At 46.8% G+C, this 18,912-nt stretch overlaps 1 protein-coding gene across 7 annotated transcripts; it reads right to left on the bottom strand.

Moving 5' to 3' along the window:
• Window positions 1-883: 883 nt before the first annotated feature.
• aass (aminoadipate-semialdehyde synthase) lies at window positions 884-16,623 on the bottom strand. 7 transcript variants are annotated; one of them, XM_029751527.1, is made up of 25 exons: window positions 16,494-16,623; window positions 15,163-15,408; window positions 14,229-14,405; window positions 13,605-13,689; window positions 13,177-13,244; window positions 12,950-13,096; window positions 12,711-12,789; window positions 12,430-12,557; window positions 10,826-10,974; window positions 10,407-10,529; window positions 9,716-9,827; window positions 9,277-9,336; window positions 8,821-8,888; window positions 8,206-8,259; window positions 6,414-6,535; window positions 6,037-6,166; window positions 5,840-5,950; window positions 5,390-5,498; window positions 4,990-5,130; window positions 4,702-4,869; window positions 4,511-4,606; window positions 4,306-4,421; window positions 1,500-1,588; window positions 1,213-1,389; window positions 884-1,053 (listed from the first exon to the last, which is right to left on the bottom strand). In XM_029751527.1, the coding sequence occupies exons 2-25, from the start codon at window positions 15,391-15,393 to the stop codon at window positions 935-937; spliced, it is 2,859 nt and encodes a 952-aa protein (XP_029607387.1). In that variant the 5' UTR covers window positions 15,394-15,408; window positions 16,494-16,623; the 3' UTR covers window positions 884-934. The 7 variants fall into 7 exon arrangements, with proteins under 7 accessions (XP_029607387.1, XP_029607389.1, XP_029607385.1 ...); XM_029751529.1 differs by having other exon boundaries at window positions 15,163-15,405; window positions 16,494-16,563; XM_029751525.1 differs by lacking the exon at window positions 16,494-16,623 and adding an exon at window positions 16,223-16,383 and having other exon boundaries at window positions 15,163-15,405.
• Window positions 16,624-18,912: the final 2,289 nt, after the last annotated feature.

Here is an 18,912-nt window from a genome sequence, read left to right on the forward strand (position 1 = left end):
CTCCAGGTAAAGAATTGTACAGCCTTAATTAAAAAGAAGCAAAGTGCTTGGAAACTGTTCACATACAACGTAATGGTTCTATTTGACATGTTGACACAAAGTAGATTGCTTTTTTCAGAAGTCAGGGTGCATCTCAATAGCCAAAACTTGCTTCCCCTCATATCCTGTCCTCCTGAGGATTTCTACCATATTGCCTTCCCCCACCCGTCCTTCTCAGATCAGCACAGATGAAGGACAGGAGATAAATGGAGAAAGTAACTTGAGACTATTGAGATGCATCCCGTTTCTCTGTGGCCTGGTACCCAGCCACGTATCGGCTGTATTTCCTGTCTATCACATGGCGTCGCGTTACGACTAAAATAGCTTCCTTTCCTCATCTCCTTCCCTTTATCTGCACTGTTGTTAGGGTTGAACTGGCTATTTGTTTGCTTATATAATATACTGGGGAAGCTATGCTACAATATTAAGTATATGAACTACGGATAAATCAACTGCTGAAGACAAGAAGAACTACACCCGGAGACAGGAAGTGCGTCACGAGGCTGGGACCAGCCTGCACGCCGACGATAGGAGGAGCAAGTTTAAACCACGCTCCTCCTCCCTCTGACAGGCCAGCATTGAGCGGGAACTATCACAGTATATAAGAGAGAACAATAGGATGTGTCGCTCTCTTCTTCTGTCTGCCCTGCGACGTGTCACAGAGAGACCGTATACGAACCACCCATTTACCACACACACACACACACGTGTTTGCATTAATTAAAGTACAAATAAATCAGAAGTTACTATGTGCTGACTATTTTGTTCTGATACCAGAATTGAATTGACGCAACTTTAACACTGTTCTGAAAGAATTGAAATGAAGAATAAAAAATGTGGGGTCTTTTTTTGGATCAGTAACACTATTGGGACACTGCCGATGACTCATGCGTTACTACTCTTGGATGGTGCTTTTCGAGGTGAACTTGAGGCCCTCCTCCTGCAGTCTCTTCAGTGCCGGTCCATAGATGTCCTTAGTCATTGGCACCACCAGTCCCTTCGTACGGATTTCTCCTGCAGATTGAAAGTCAGTTCACACGTTAGGGTTGTACATTCATCTTTTGCAAAATGATAGGTTCTCTGGTAGTGGAATAAGTGTGTCATACTCCGTAAAGCCTAATCAACAACTCAGGCATGACACATGCAATAAGAACTCAAGGCTACACTACTGACCGTCCAGCACCATGCGAGCAGCGATGGCTGCAGGGTAGCCCACGGTCTTGGCCATGGCAGAGTAGCCGTTGGCGTCTCCGTAGACCACCAGGCTGATGTGCTTGGTCTCCAGCTCGCCTGTGGAGTGGCGCAGGCCCACGTCGTTCCTCATGATAATCAGGTCCCGCTCTCCTTTATCTGAAGGAGAGGATAAAGGACACAGAGGGACCGAGAAGGAGAAAGAGGGTTATACTTAAAATAAAATCTCTACTGCCATTTTCTGAAGATGAAGAGATTTCTTCTCTTACCAAAGGAGAGCCTGGCCTCCAGGTGCTTAGCCAGTGAAGCCAGTACAGTCTCTGCATGGGGAACAGCCTCCTTACTCAGCATCCCAAACCTGAACACACACACACACAATTAAGAACTATATGGCAAAGATATGAGTACAAAGTCCATGCAACTAACCTATCAGGCAGTAAGGCTATACCCATATGCTTATCGAATCCTATATCTACATGAAGTATCTAGGGGCTGATAAGTATCTAGGGGGGAATAAGGGATGTGTAGTATCTTGGTGACTAGGGGCTGATAGGTACCACGTTCATCTGTACAAACAATAGTACGCAAGTATAAACACCATGAGACCACGCAGCCGTCATACTGCTCAGGAAGGAGACACGTACGGTCTTCTAGAGATTAACATACTTTGGTGCGAAAAGTGCAAATCAATCCCAGAACAACAGCAAAGGACCTTGTGAAGATGCTGGAAGAAACAGGTACAAAAGTATCTATATCCACAGTAAAATGAGTCCTATAGCCATAACCTGAAAGGCCGCCAAGCAAGGAAGCCACTGCTCCAAAACCACCATAAAAAAAAGCCAGACTACGGTTTGCAACTGCACATGGGGACAAAGATAGTACTTTTTGGAGAAATGTTCTCCGGTCTGATGAAACAAAAATGGAACTGTTTGGCCATAATGACCAGTGTTATGTTTGGACGAAAAAGGGGGATGCTTGCAAGCCGAAGAACACCATCCCAACCGTGAAGCACAGGGGTGGCAGCATCATGTGGGGGTGCCTTGCTGCAGGAGGGACTGGTGGACTTCATAAAATAGATGGCATCATGAGGCAGGAAAATTATGTAGAAATATCGCAAGACAGTCAGGAAGTTAAAGCTTGGTCGCAAATGGGTCTTCCAAATGGACAATGACCCCAAGCATACTTCCAAAGTTGTGGCAAAATGGCTTAAGGACAACAATGTCAAGGTATTGGAGTGGCCATCACAAAGCCCTGACCTCAATCCTACAGACAATTTGTGGGCAGAACTGAAAAAGCATATGTGAGCAAGGAGGCCTTCAAACCTGACTCAGTTACACCAGCTCTGTCAGGAGGAATGGCCCAAAATTCACCCAACTTATTGTGGGAAGCTTGTGGAAGGCTACCCGAAATGTTTGACCCAAGTTAAACAATTTAAAAGGCAATGCTACCAAATACTAATTGAGTGTTTGTAAATATCTGACTCACTGGGAATGTGATGAAATAAATAAAAGCAGAAATAAATCCTTCTCTACTATTACTCTGACATTTCACATTCTTAAAATAAAGTGGTGATCCTAACTGACCTAAGACAGGGAATTTTTACTAGAATCAAGTTTCAAGAATTGTGAAAAACTCAGTTTAAATGTATTTGGCTAAGGTGTATGTAAACTTCCGACTTCAACTGTAAGTATCTAGAGGGGTAAGGGATGTGGAGCAACAACGGCTCAGCCGCGAAGTGGTAGGCCACACAAGCTCACAGAATGGGATCGGCGAGTGCTGAAGCGAATAGCTGGTAACAAATCGTCTGCAACACTCACTACCGAGTTCCAAATTGCCCCTGGAAGCAACGTCAGCACAATAACTGTTCGTCGGGAGCTTCATGAAATGGGTTTCCATGGCCGAGCAGCCGCACAAGCCTAAGATTACCATGCGTATTGCCAGGTGTTGGCTGGAGTGGAGTAAAGCGCACCACCATTGGACTCTGGATCAGTGGAAACGCGTTCTCTGGAGTGATGAATGGAGAACGTTACCTGCCCCAATGCATAGCGCCAACTGTAAAGTTTGGTGGAGGACTACTGGTCTGGGGCTGTTTTTCATAGTTTGGGCTAGGCCCTTTCGTACCAATTGAAGGGAAATCTTAATGCTACAGCATACACTGACATTCTAGACGATTCTGTGCTCCCAACTGTGTGGTAACAGTTTGGGAAGGCCCTTTCCTGTTTCAGCATGACAATGTCCCGTGCACAAAGCGAGGTCCATACAGAAATGGTTTGTCGAGATCGGTGTGTAAGAAATTTACTGGCCTGTACAGAGCGCTGACCTCAACCCCATCGAACACCTTGGGGATAAATTGGAACGCCGACTGTGAGCCAGGCCTAAACGCCCAGCATCAGTGCCCGGCCTCACTATGCTCGTGGCTGAATGGAAGCAAGTCCCGGCAGCAATGTTCCAACATCTAGTGGAAAGCCTTCCCAGAAGAGTGGAGGCTGTTATAGCAGCAATGGGGGGACCAACTCCCCTGGGGGGGGGGGGGGGTGGTGTAGTACACCTGGGGGGTAGGGGATGTGTAGTACACTTGGGGGGTAGGGGATGTGGAGTACACCTGGGGGGTAGGGGGATGTGTAATACACCTGGGGGGTAGGGGGATGTGTAGTACACCTGGGGGGTAGGGGGATGTGTAGTACACCTGGGGGGTAGGGGGATGTGTAGTACACCTGGGGGGTAGGGGGATGTGTAGTACACCTGGGGGGTAGGGGGATGTGTAGTACACCTGGGGGGTAGGGGGATGTGTAGTACACCTGGGGGGTAGGGGGATGTGTAGTACACCTGGGGGGTAGGGGATGTGTAGTACACCTGGGGGGTAGGGGATGTGTAGTACACCTGGGGGGTAGGGGATGTGTAGTACCTAGGGGATGTGTAGTACCTCGGGGATGTGTAGTACACCTGGGGGGTAGGGGATGTGTAGTACACCTGGGCGGTAGGGGATGTGTAGTACACCTGGGCGGTAGGGGATGTGTGACAATGTGGATTTCATGCATATGCAGTGTATGGCTATGGTTAGGACAAGGGCCTTACCATTTGAGTGTCTCCATTTTGAAGGGGTCTTGGCCGATGTGGTCGTAAACAGCTCCCTCGAAGGCCTTCTCAGAGGTGGAGGGGGGCAGGCCAATCTGGTTACACAGCAGCTCTTTCTGTTGTACAGGGAAAAGACAGAATATGGGTAAAGAACCGCCCAAGAGGCATGAGCGGGTAATAAAGTTGTTATAAGCAGGATTCTTACCCAGGAGACAGGAGCGGAGGTGTGCTTCAGCATGGGGCAGGGGTCAGTGTTGATCAGACCCAGCTTCACAAAGCCACTCATGGCCTCGGAGAAACCCTGGTGGACAAGACACAGAACCCCAATGTTGTTAGCAGCACCATGCGCCAACCAATTAGAACTACATTGTTGTAGAGGTCAGTGGCAGTACCTACCTTGAAGCGGAGTGTTCCTCTGATGAGTGTGTGGGCTGACTCGATGCCGTACTGTTCAGAGTATTTGGTGCTGTCACGGTTGGGGAAGCCCTCCAGGTTAAAGCCGGGCAGGAAGTCCATGGGAGCCGTGGATTCCATCAGAGTGCCGCCCGCTGGGATGCTCACCACCTGGGAACATAGATCAGTGTTCCGGGGTAACTTCATCCTAAGGTCAGCTTGCATCACCCGCCTTTATGGTTCAGGTTAAGTATTTGGGGAGGATATGCTGATGCTAGATGGCCACTGTACCTTGTTGTCCTTGAGGAAGATGGCAGGGCTGATGGTATTGAGGAGGACTCCATATGGACTCCAGCTGAATTTGTAGCGCAGAGGATTGTCTGAGCATTCTGGTGCAGGGAGTCCACCACAGAATGAACTGTATGACTCAATCTAAGGAGACACACGTAAATGGCTTTAAAACATCATTTACATCAAGAAATGTACAAATCAAAGACACACTGTTTCAATCTGCTGGGCATGCAATCAATAATGCTGCCAAGGAAACTGACAAGATGCCAGTCATCTCTTCGACATACGCTCAATCAATCATTATGTACAGCCCCACAGTCACCCAAACACTTCCTCTCAAAATCACAAATCACTCAAATGTATAGATTCTGTCACAAGCTTCCTCACATGTTTCACTTACAGTGCAGCCGTCCGCCTTGGCTTGGTCGATGCACTCCATAGCCAGCATATGGTCGATGCCAGGGTCCAGGCCCATCTCATTCACTATGGTGATGCCAGCTTCCTCAGCACTGGAAGGAAACACAGAAAAACCCACTCAGCCACACCAGCCCCACGTGGAGCCAATACACTTGACTACTAGCTTATCCGGGCTAATGCCATGCCAAGTAATTAGGTCAAGTGTCTTGGTGCCTGCCTGCCTGTAGTTTACATTCAACTGTGTATCAAATAGCCCAAGGTTAGCATTAAGACACATTTTAAAGCATTAAGACACAAGATAAAACACATTTTACCATTAAATCTCCCATATCTCCTCATATCTACATAGATGTTTTCCCCTAACCCCACCCCTCTCGCTCATACTTTAAAACCCAGAGGAATCTCCTCTTCTCCCCATGCACTGCTCTCCTACCTCTGTTGCAGTTCCTTCATGGCTGGACTCAGGTAGCTGGCTGTCACCATGTTTACCTTCTTGTTGATGCAGTGTTTGGCGATCACAGGATGATACCCATACGGTAGCATACTGAGGGCATAAACAGCACATGTGACAATGACACACTCACCGCACATTCACCTCAGGTGTGTGTGTGTGTGTGTGTGTGTGTGTACCTAATGACTAGGTCATGGTCTTTGACCAGGGACTCCAGATGGCCCTCTTGACTGGTGACATCCAGCATGACAGGGATCGTGTTGGGGTATTTCCCTGCCAGCTCCTCTGCCTGGGTCAACAACACTGATGCTAAAACACAAGAACACATGGATAACAGCTGTGAGAGAGATGGCAGGGGTGAAAGATGAGTGAAATTTAAAACAGAAAAATGGGCCAGGGCTTGAGCCCTGAGGCACCCCTTACATTTCATTAAGTAATTGGAGATGTGCAACCAATAGATTGCATCCAGTTAAACATTTAAATAATGATTTCATCATCAGCTGGGTATTTGTGAATATAGTGGGAATAGTGCAACATTTCCTTTTCAGAGCCTTACCAACAGTGATTTGAGTCCCTGGGTCCCGGGTGAGGTACTCAATGACAGGGCCCGACACGTAACCTGAACCCAATAGAAGCACTCGCTTCATTCCACTCCTCTTCATGATCTTGGCTTGCTCACTGAGCACAGAATAAAGTCGTCACAGACACAGTTTCTTTCTCACACACGCATAATGATTAGCTGAATACAATCTTGTGATTTGCTTACCAAGCAGAGGTGGGGATGTGGGTGGGCAATAAAATGTATTTAATATAAAAACGTCCACAGTTAAGTGCATCCTCGTAAGAAATTGCTACTTAACAACCAATGGGGGTGACAAAATATTACAGGAGGGAGTTCCCCCACCCACATCACCACCCACATCACACACTAGAAATGAAAGACTAAGATTTTTTGTAAAAACCCAAGCTGATGCACTGTGATGAAGTATATTAAATCAAAACTAAAATGGGATTCAATCAATGAAATGTATTTACATTTTTAAAAAAACAGGGTGATCAGCAAAATGTGATTCAAACAGACATGAAATTTAAATTAAAACCGGATGATTCCAATACTGGCCACCATACAGTCCGAAGGTCACCATGGCAGCCTCTTCTATCATACAGTGACCTGCAGAATCAGCAGCACCCTCTCTCCCCCCCCCCCCCCACAGAATCCCCAGGGAGTTGGCAGGATCCCATCGGCAGCCTCAGCCCAATTGGACGTGACACTGTACATGTGCACAAGAGTACGCAGAGCCGGCATGAGGTCCGGCAAGCCATCCACTGACAATGGAGGGGGTGGCCTCTAATTAAAAAAAATAGACAGGGGATTCCCCTCAGGAGCCTATTTGCCTCAAGTTTACATATCTTAAGAGCAATACCCAATCAGAGGGATTTGAAGACTTAAGATCCTGAGACATGGCTTGTCTAGAGAGGTGAAACTAAGGTCAACTCATCAACCAAAAACCACTCAAAAACGGTATGAAACGGAAGCCTTGCTCTTAGTATCATCGTTATGAAGAAGGGATTGCCACCATTTCTAGCTGTTCTCTCTCTCCCCCCCTCTCTCCCTCTCTCCCCCTCTCCCTCTCCAGGATTGACCATGCTTGAAGAGGCTTGAACGTGGTGGCCTTTGAGTGATCATTTTGAACACAAAGTGCTCATCTGGGTCATGGTTCAGTCAGCGTCAAACAGATGAAGGTTAAAGTATGTCAGTGTGAAGATAAACCAAGAACATATTCTCAGACCAGAGCAAACCATCTTTCTCTAGCTACTCGTTAAGAAAACCTTGAAAAGGGCACAATACATGAATGCAGTAGTCTAAGAAAGCTTCTGAAGGAAAGAGCTACAATGTTTAAGAAAGCAAAGTCTATGTGAAAAGAACAAGGGAGATAAGAGTCCTCGTTTTGCATGCAAGTTTATATTTGATTAGTAAACAAATATTTTGGTTAAAAAAATTGAAGTTATTATGATTGATGGTGGAAGATTTTCAAATTTCGCAACAGAGGGAACAATGAACGGAAAATGGATGATTTTCTTGTTTGCATGCCAAAATGAAGGGACAGGACACTGAGATGGGAGGGTGGTGGTGTTTTAGAACGAGAAAAGACTTGTCTACCCACGAAAGAGCCCCTCAGTGAGAGAGAACTCCTGCGTCTCAGTAGAAGTGGCGGCAGCAGCGATGGCACGTTAACCATGCAGGGTGTTAGGGCGGGGTAGACTGGCACACACCAGTACACCGTGAGCACACTGCGCAGGGACGGCACAACAAGGTGAGGGTTAGTGGAAACTCCGGCAGACGGCACCTGATGACCTGTAGCGAAATGCCCCGAGTCTGTGGCAAGATAGAGCTTCTCCTGCTGGGTGGAGGACATTATACCATAAAGCCTGAGCTCGACAATGAGGGAGGGGAAAAGCTACAAATAAGCAGCTATTAAGCACATGTCGTCTATCACTATAATGTGTCTACTATGCTGCTCACTAGGTATGCTATGCTAATGCTAATGATAAGTCGTAGACTACAGTTTGTAGCGGATGTCAAATTTGACACCTACTGAATGTTTTACCTGTAAAGGAATCTTTAGAGATGTCTTTCTTAGATTGGCATCATTACTTCCATGATGTGACAGGCATATTTACCAAAGCAATTTCAGATGTATTTATTGGAAAACACAAAGCCAACAACATGAAGCTTACCAAACTAGCAGAAAATGCATTCTCAGATCAGTTATTATATAGATAACATAAATGCCGTTTAATTGTTATAACATTAAAGAAAAGCACATTCAAATCTCAAGGACTTCAACAGTAAAATCTGTTTTGTTATAACAGTCACACTTAAAATCATCCTGAAAACACAAAAGACATTTAAACAAGAAAGCCATTCTCAAACCACTAGATATATTGACATGTAATCTTACCTTCGTTCACGAAGTTCTTCAATGTATTCAAACTTTGGGGTAAGCTTTCCTTCCGACGTTATCACAGCCTTCAATGGAGGAAAGATTAACATAAAACAAAAAATTCCAATATCTTTCAAAATAAATAAAAAAAATGGACAAATATGCCATAACTGACAAAAATAAAATGTCTGACAAAACAAGTCACTGTCTATTGCTCTACTACAGCACGTCACATGACAACTGTAGTCCAAAAGTCAAATAAAAAAAGCATGTATAGAGATTGTAAACTCTCCTGAAATCAACATAAAACACACAATGCAGCCAACAAGATCTTGGTTAGCTATTATCGCATAGCAGTAGCAAATCATTTCATAACTAGTTTCATGTAAAGCTGCATCTAGGTTTCAAGTCCATAGCCTTTTCGTTCATGATGAAAAAATGATTAAGAGGGATGCCTGTGTATGTGATACTCACGTCCCTAACTTGAGGTGAGAAGTCCTCTTCTTCAAGGGGTCTGGTGGCATCGGAGGGCAGCTGAGGAAGACAGAACCGAGAAGTACTTGTTAATTCTGCAAAGAACAGAATTCCCCATAAGCTGCCATCACTGGCAAGCAGTGGCAGCTACAGGGTGAGAACCACAGTACAGTAATCAGTGGCAGCTACAGGGTGAGAAACACAGTACAGTAATCAGTGGCAGCTACAGGGTGAGAACCACAGTACAGTAATCAGTGGCAGCTACAGGGTGAGAACCACAGTACAGTAATCAGTGGCAGCTACAGTGCGGTAAGCTGGAACGGACAAACTTAACCTGAGATTTTGTTGTGTGCTTGTATGGCTGCATTCCACACTTAGACAACCCTCTGCCCAAACAAACAAACGGAGCAGTGCACCTTACCCCAGCAGCTGGTCTTACCATCTCCCAAATGTAGGGAAAGAGGCGGTCTCCAAAATACTCAGTGGCTTCAATGGGGAGCTGGGCAGGAAGGTTATCAATAGAACACATGAGGATACCTGTGCCCTCCACACTGGAAAGACAAAGACACAATCAAAGAAGAGCAGATAATATGCAAGGCCTGGTGGGAGTACGTCATGTATGGGTGTTTGTAACAACGACTGTATATGAAGGGACAATGCCATCGATCACAGGACATGAATTCCTATGTGAAGACTCAATAGTGCAATGAAGCCAAATGAAGTCTGTAAAGGTGGCGTTTCATGGAGACCTGACATGCAGTTTGAGCTACTCCAGGAAGGGCTGTTGCAGGCTAGCTCAGTGCTGCCCCATCTTACTGAGTAACAAACTGAAGGCTGACCGGGGTACTACAGGCTGCCATATACATATATACATATATACATATATATATATACATACATACATACATACATACATACATACATACATACATACATACATACATACATACATACATATATAATATTCAAGGACATACATCTGGTGTATCAGAAGCAATTATTTGTACCACGATTGTCTTCAAAAAAAGATTCTATTCACACAAAGGTTGGCATTTTCCCCTTCACTATAAAATGTACCGCAGTCGGCCTTTAACTTTGTGGTTTCAATGAGAGTTCGTTCTGGTCTGTACCTGTCGTGGTCTATGTGCTGGTCCGCATCATACATGCAGAAGGGCTTATCGATGGTGGTGCACTCAGTCATGAACTCAATAGAGCCGCCCATGTCGGCAGATATGTCACAGATCGCCAGGAGCCTGAGGAAAAAGACAGGAAGTAATGAGGGAAGATAAGAAAAGAGATAGAGTCCATATCAGAGTCCATATCAGAGTCCATATCAGAGTCCATATCAGAGTCCATATCAGAGTGTTAATCGGCCAGTTGGGTCACAGTGACTGGACTCCACACTCTTTGGTTGAGCTCCCGTAGAACATAAACATTATTGAAGATAAGCATTGACTTTTGACCGTAAACACCTATAGTGGGCTTCTGACTGCGATAGTCCCAGTCCTTATCGCAAATCCAATTGCTCAGCTGATTACCTGGAACTTACTTGTGTGGTAGCTCTGGCCATCCCTCCGTAGCGGCAGCGGAGGGCTTGACGTGCCTCAGGAGCCTCTGGGCGTCCAGCCGCCTGAGGAGCCGCGGTGTCTGGGGGTCCCAGTAGATGCCGTTGATCAGGCACGTGGTGTAGGGTGCCACCTGAGGCCGGGAGGACAAAAAGCAGGCAGAGTCATTGGCAATGTAATCGTTTCCACTACTTCTCCCACACTGCCGCCGCTACCACTATGGCCGCCGCCGCTATGGCTGTTGCCGCCGCTGCTACCACTATGGCCGCCGCCGCTATGGCTGTTGCCGCCGCCGCTACCACTATGGCCGCCGCCGCTATGGCTGTTGCCGCCGCCGCTACCACTATGGCCGCCGCCGCTATGGCTGTTGCCGCCGCCGCTACCACTATGGCCGCCGCCGCTATGGCTGTTGCCGCCGCCGCTACCACTATGGCCGCCGCCGCTATGGCTGTTGCCGCCGCCGCTACCACTATGGCCGCCGCCGCTATGGCTGTTGCCGCCGCCGCTACCACTATGGCCGCCGCCGCTATGGCTGTTGCCGCCGCCGCTACCACTATGGCCGCCGCCGCTATGGCTGTTGCCGCTACCACTATGGCCGCCGCCGCTATGGCTGTTGCCGCTACCACTATGGCCGCCGCCGCTATGGCTGTTGCCGCTACCACTATGGCCGCCGCCGCTATGGCTGTTGCCGCCGCTGCTACCACTATGGCCGCCGCCGCTATGGCTGTTGCCGCCGCTGCTACCACTATGGCCGCCGCCGCTATGGCTGTTGCCGCCGCTACCACTATGGCCGCCGCCGCTATGGCTGTTGCCGCCACTACCACTATGGCCGCCGCCGCCGCTACCACTATGGCCGCCGCCGCTATGGCTGTTGCCGCCGCTACCACTATGGCCGCCGCCGCTATGGCTGTTGCCGCCGCTACCACTATGGCCGCCGCCGCTATGGCTGTTGCCGCCGCTACCACTATGGCCGCCGCCGCTATGGCTGTTGCCGCCGCTACCACTATGGCCGCCGCTATGGCTGTTGCCGCCGCTACCACTATGGCCGCCGCCGCTATGGCTGTTGCCGCCGCTACCACTATGGCCGCCGCCGCTATGGCTGTTGCCGCCGCTACCACTATGGCCGCCGCCGCTATGGCTGTTGCCGCCGCTACCACTATGGCCGCCGCCGCTATGGCTGTTGCCGCTGCTGCTACCACGGCCACATCAACCTAAACCAATTCTACCACCACTGACAACTAGTCTTCCACATATCTGCAAAACATATTGACAAGACATCCACAAACCCAGTTCCACAACCTACCATCTACATAATCACATTTGACATCTCAGCTTGTACAGGGTGGTTACCCACTGACAGACTGTAAGCCACTATAGCCTGTGTTTTTGCAATAGGAGAAAATGCTGGCCCCACATGACACCCCCCCTCCCTTTTCCCCTACGAGTGCTTAGTGAGCCAATCAGCTCGGGCTTCAGAGGACAGAGCAGTGTGGCTGTGTCAAAGGGCTCGCAGCTCCTGGCTGAGCAGCAGGAACAGGTGAACTTACTGAACTGGTTGCGACAGAGGGAAAGGCAGAAGCAGACTCACGCTGGTTCTGAAGTGCGATGTGTACAGTTCCGGGTGATACTCGTACTCCAGGGGGTCATAAACACCGTCACTCTTCCTCATCAGGTGGTGGTGACGACTCAGAACGGTGGCGTACACTCTGGACATGTCTGAAACCAGAGAGACGGAGATAGCAGTGTCACACGGTGAACATTAAACAGAACACATACATTAATATGATAATACATATCCTTTCATGTATATTATATGCATTAAATATAGAATATGCAAATGCAACCCAATCAGAAATGGGGATGTAGTACCTCCAGTTTGAGACACGTCTTTTAGCTCATGAGGCTCCACGTATTCTACAGGAAGCTCATTGATGATATCTTGTGCACCCTACATTATAGGAGAAAGTAGTAGTTGAAGAGAAGGTATGCATTCCCATGTTGTAGAATTCACTTATCACTGACCTTCCTAACACCTTTATCTACTTTATGAACAGGTTGTGTTTGGTGATGGTTTAGTCATAGTCTTGGGTTACACTAGGTCTACCTACCTTGGAGACGTTGCCTGTGCCGGTGAAGACAAACGTCACTGGGCCGATGGACTTGGGCATGAGGCCCATGGAGATCTCGTACCCACAATCCCTCACTGCCTGGATGGCCTGGCTGACATTCCTGTAGTTGTGGGCCATACCGATGTGCTGTGACACAGGAAGTGATGTCAGAGGTCCAGTGGAGGAAGCATTGAAATTACATGGAATCCACTGGGTCAAATCCTTACCATAAAAGGAGTGTGGTGTCCCAACGCCAGAAAACGAAGTCCCAAACCATGCAAAATATTGATCATTCCTGTAAGGAAGAACATAGGAAAAGGGAAACAAAGTAGGAACACCGCTTTGATAATGGATGTTGGACAAAAGGGCATTTGAAAATATGGATACGTACTGGAAAAATTAGTCAATTCAGATAGTGTTTATATTTTATCCTTTACAATCCTTATCCTTTTCTGAGGACAGATATACAACAATTCAAAATGTAGATTTACCTAGATCAGTACAGACTCGTGGAACCTAAAGAGTTAATAATCTCTGAGATCAGGTTTGGTGTGTAAACAACGCAAAAGCATGAGGCCAAAGAAATTGAGGTGTTTTACACTATCTGTGGAATTAGAAACACATTGGGTGACTGACTGTCAGGACAAAAGTATACCTGCAACGCCAGCCCACTGTCCGAATGCCACGATACGGAAGCCATTGGCGTCGACCATCTTCTCGTAGTCGATGAGACGCACTTCCTAGAAAGACCAGAGGATGTGAATGAACTAGTGCTGGGAATTGCCAGGGACCTCACTATACGATCACCATACTTAGGTGCCAATACGATACGTATTGCGTTTCGATACTGTGATTTTATTGCGATTCGATGTTCCAAACATATTGCTCACCAAATGTCTACTGCAGAGGGACAAGAGAAACATGTTTTGATCAGTCATGGAAATAAAAAAGTGCTGAAAACAAATTGGCTCCCTATTTATAAAAATAGATGGAGAACAAGCTATAAAAAAGGAAGTTTTGGTGCAGGTACAGACAACAAGCGCAAAAATAATATTGCAATATTTTCAAAACCATAAGATGTCGTCAAAAATAATATCCCGATATGTAACTGCATAAATGCCCCCCCCATCACTATGAATGGATGAGGCACAGCAGGTGCATCCAACCCATAATGTGAACATGCTTTTTGTTTAGGCTAGGGAACAATACCCAGTGACCCAGAACGACTGTCTGACTCTTAGTTTAAGGTCGTACTTCGATAGAGCAACAACGGCCTTGCCTTTTTGACCAGGTCATCCAGTAGTCCCATGTTAGCTTCCTGTGCTTTGATGGTGTGAGAGAAGAAGGCGTAGGTCTTTCTGGGATAAAGTTTCTCCTCCGGAGGCCTCTTGACGCCAATGATCAACGAGGCCTCGGAAATGTCCTCGGAAATGATGGCCCCCGCTTTCTCATAATACTGAAATGAAACATACAAAAAGGTCAAAATCATTTAGAAGCTAGTTCAGAAGACCTTTCCAATGCCAGTTGCCAACTCCTAACCAAATTATTACATTTGTCATTCAATACACTGTTTTGTTTTATTCAGTTGCGTAAAAGTTCATACAGCAGTCCTTTGATAAAGTCTTAATTTCTAACAATAATATGTTACATGTTGTTTACTAGACATTGGGGAGGTCCTCCTATAGTAAACAGAGACACATGACATAAACCTCATTTACAGATCACATTGTGCAGTTTTTTTCTCCTATTTTTGCTGAACATAGGCCTCCTTTGATCTCCAGCCATTGGCTGTGTGCATGTGTATTTAACGGCAGTGATCTCCAGCCATTGGGTGTGTGGATGTGTATTTAACGGCAGTGATCTCCAGCCATTGGCTGTGTGCATGTGTATTTAACGGCAGTGATCTCCAGCCATTGGCTGTGTGCATGTGTATTTAACGGCAGTGATCTCCAGCCATTGGCTGTGTGGATGTGTATTTAACGGCAGTGATCTCCAGCCATTGGCTGTGTGGATGTGTATTTAACGGTAGTGATCTCCAGCCATTGGCTGTGTGCATGTGTATTTAACGGCAGTGATCTCCAGCCATTGGCTGTGTGCATGTGTATTTAACGGCAGTGATCTCCAGCCATTGGCTGTGTGCATGTGTATTTAACGGCAGTGATCTCCAGCCATTGGCTGTGTGCATGTTTTACCCAACAACAGTGATCACTCACATTCTCGTGGATGGCTCTTCGGTTGGAAGGCTGGACGAGGACCTTGTGGCCAGCATGGACGATCTCTTTAACGTGGCGCGGAGCCAGGGGCGCCCGTCTCTCCCACACGTTGATGTCCTCACGCCGGATGGCCATGACGCTCTTGTGATGCTCATAGCGCCGCTGGCCACAGAGGCAGCTCCTCGTCCCTCTAGCCTGGTGTCTAGCCTGGTGTCTTAGGAGTCGCAACATGGCTATACCCCACTGCTTTAGACAAGAGTGAGAGGGATGAGCCAGTCAACAATTCACTGATAATTATCTGACAAAATGTATCAGACAAAGTATGACATTCACTGCATCCAAATAGAGGCGACCTTCAAACAGAGGCCATGTAAAATGTCTGGTTTAGTCTGCTAGGAGGCAGGTTACACAACAGCCAGCGGAATCGCCTGGTTTAGTTCGGAAAGGCTAGAAGATTTGAACGACAGCCACACACACACACGATGGTTGTACTTGCAATGCTGATTGAATACTCTGTCACCCATTAAATAATTCGTCTGATTTCTGCAAGACACCTTAACCACATTACATGATCTTTCAAAAAGGTTTGATTGATAGATTAGACAATTACACAGGCTTATAGACAGCCACCTCACCCCTGAGGGCTATGACATTGGTAGACTGCACTTTTTGAGTATGTAACCTACAGTAGGCTAGTTTCTCAGAGGAGAAACCTAAAGGACACTAAACAATAATCTAGCAAGCCAACACTACCGGCAGACAACATGGAGAGATAACGTTAGCTATTACAATTTCAATTGCACGATGGGAGCCAAAACACACTAAAATGATATACATGGATTTTCGGATGTGTAATGAGCACTAAAACCTTATCAAAACGATACATCTATATCGTCAACAGGCCTATCGGCACAGCATTCTCATCGGCAAAATGTCCATAAGCACATTTAGACTAATGGCATCGGGTCGAACTCGACTGAATGTCCGCTAAACTAAGTAAAAGGTATTGGATACTGTAGTAAACATTGTGAGACAAACTACACATAACATATTTACTCACCTCGAATACTCGAGGAAAGTGTAAACAAGTGACAAGTATATCTAACCCACCTTTCTATAACTAGCTAACAGTTACTTTCGCAAACACAGATGTCCGATATGCAATGTGGCGGAAGTCTTTCTAGGCGCCTACAGTCTGGTTCAGAGGTGACAAGAATATGGCGTGGACGGGATACACAGCACAGTGAATATTGCGATGTAGGCTGTGGCCTGCGGAATTCGTAGATATATATAAATCAGATGAGGTTATAATGACAGTGGCCATGCCTTACCAGTCAGTGTAATTGATGATCTGCGAGGGGAGGGGGTAACTGCTGATTGCTCCCACCAATCCCATCGCAACGCAAAGGATCGGCCTCTTGTCCTTGTGCTTAACTTCTTCTTCGGTGGGTTTATCGGCGGTTGGCATCCAATGTTACGGTGCATTACCGCCACCTACTGTACTGGAGTGTGGGCCAGAGACAGGGAGAAACTAAATCCTACCTGCCAGCACCGTTGGTGGGAGCAATCTGGGAAGATTCAGCAGTTACCCCCTCCCCTCGCAGATCATCAATTACACTGACTGGTAAGGCATGGCCACTGTCATTATAACCTCATCTGATTTATATATATCTACGAATTCCGCAGGCCACAGCCTACATCACAATATTCACTGTGCTGTGTATCCCGTCCACGCCATATTCTTGGAATCATAAAAAATATTACAAAATATTTGAGACTATATCTAATGACGTTCTACTCAATATACTGTAGCAACCCACAGAGACAGCTGTGTGTTATGAGTTATGCTGTTCATTTGTTGTGTTGTACTTACCAGTACATAGTGTTCACGGGGCCAGACATGCCAGTCATGCAAGTTTAAGACCATGCTTAGCCATTGTTCCCTCTCTTACGTTTGGTCTTAACAAGAGATGGTCACTTTTGTTTTATACTGTGATCCTTGATTTATTTGGTGTGGGCAATGGCCAAACAGTAGCGTGTATTGAGTTGGGAATTAGTAAACTCTGTCCTCTGTCTGGACATTTGTTCATTTATTATCTAGCCAGGTCATTACAATACTCTTTCAACTAATTTCCTGTATCCCCTTCTCCCTCACTAGATCTCAGCCTCTCTCTTTCCCTCTGATACTGCCCACACTGTAGCAATCCAGTACATGCTGCACGGTCTCTGTTTCCTGGCAATAATCACACTTTCCTGTTGGATGCTTTCCTTTCAAATTTAAGGACTTATTCAACTGGCTGGGTCCCACCCTTAATCTTGTAAAAATAGCCTCCTCTCTTCTGTCCCTTCCTGCCGTCCTCCCTGACTTTCCTCTGTACTTTAAATAAATGCCTGCCTTTAGTATCTCTATTCCACTGCTCCTGCCATCTCTGCACCATCACTGTCCATATCAGGCTTTTTGTCTCTGCCTTGCTCATTGAAACTACAACATCAACATCCCCACTTCCAAGTGCTTGTTTAGTCAGTACATCAACTGTCTTGTTCCCCTCCACCCCCACATGGGCTGGGACCCAAATAAATCTTATCTGTGTACCCATCTGTCTAATCCTGCCATGGGTTTGTAGCACCTCATAAAGCAGGTCTTGTCTGCTATGTGACCTAAAGGACTGGAGACTCATCAACACTGCACATGAATCAGAGCAAATAACTACTCTGTCTGGCTAGACTTCCTCCACCCACTGCAAGGCCAACAGTATGGCCATCAGCTCTGCTGTATTTACAGCCAGATGATCTGTAATACGTTTCCTGACTTCCTCCACCCACTGCAAGGCCAACAGTATGGCCATCAGCTTTGCTGTATTTACATCCAGATGAACTGCTGTATATATATCCTGCACTACAAATGCTGACCCAGTACATCCTGTCCTTGGATCTTTTGAACCATCCATGTAAATGGCCACAAAATCCTGATATACAGTATCCAGACATCTCTTAAACCAATCAGATGGATCAACACCCTCCCTGTCTTCTGTAGTCTCTCCAACACTTCTAGATCAACTACTGGAGGCGGGAGTGGCCATGGTGGATTTACAGGAATAGCTACCATTAGACTATACTCCCTTCCAATACTGTCCCATCTCCTTCGCTTGGGAATTACCCACCCACCCAAAGCTTGTGTTCTGTTTCCGGTCATGTTCCCAGCATGCCTGTAAAATCTATTTTTCAGGATGAGACACCCCATGTCCCTGTAGGTTGACCCAATAATTAATTGCCAGCTGCTGTCTCCTAATCTGCAATGGCATATCCCCCATCTCCACCTGTAGTGCAGCCACTGGGGATGTCCGAAACACCTCACTACATATTCTGAGTCCTTGTCCCTGTATGACATCTAGCCTTTCCAATGATGTTCGGGCTGCCGAACCATACGCTATAATGCCATAGTCTATTACAGATCAGATCAATGCAACATACATGGTCCTCAATGAGGAATGCCCAGCCCCCCCACTCCTTCCCCGTCAGACAGTGCATCACATTTAACACCTTCTTACACGTTCCCACCACTCTCTCAATGTGTTCTGCCCAGGTCAGTCTAGTGTCAAAGTATACCCCAAAGAACCTGAAGGCCCCCACCCTCTCCAAGTTTCTCCCTTATAACCTCAAACGTACCTCATCTCCTACCTTCCCCCTGGTAAAAAACACTGTCTGAGTTCTCTACAGAGAACCTGAATCCCCACATTAATGCCCACCGCT

The sequence above is a fragment of the Salmo trutta genome, chromosome 4 (assembly GCF_901001165.1).
Source record: "Salmo trutta chromosome 4, fSalTru1.1, whole genome shotgun sequence".
In the NCBI taxonomy this organism is placed as follows: domain Eukaryota; kingdom Metazoa; phylum Chordata; class Actinopteri; order Salmoniformes; family Salmonidae; genus Salmo; species Salmo trutta.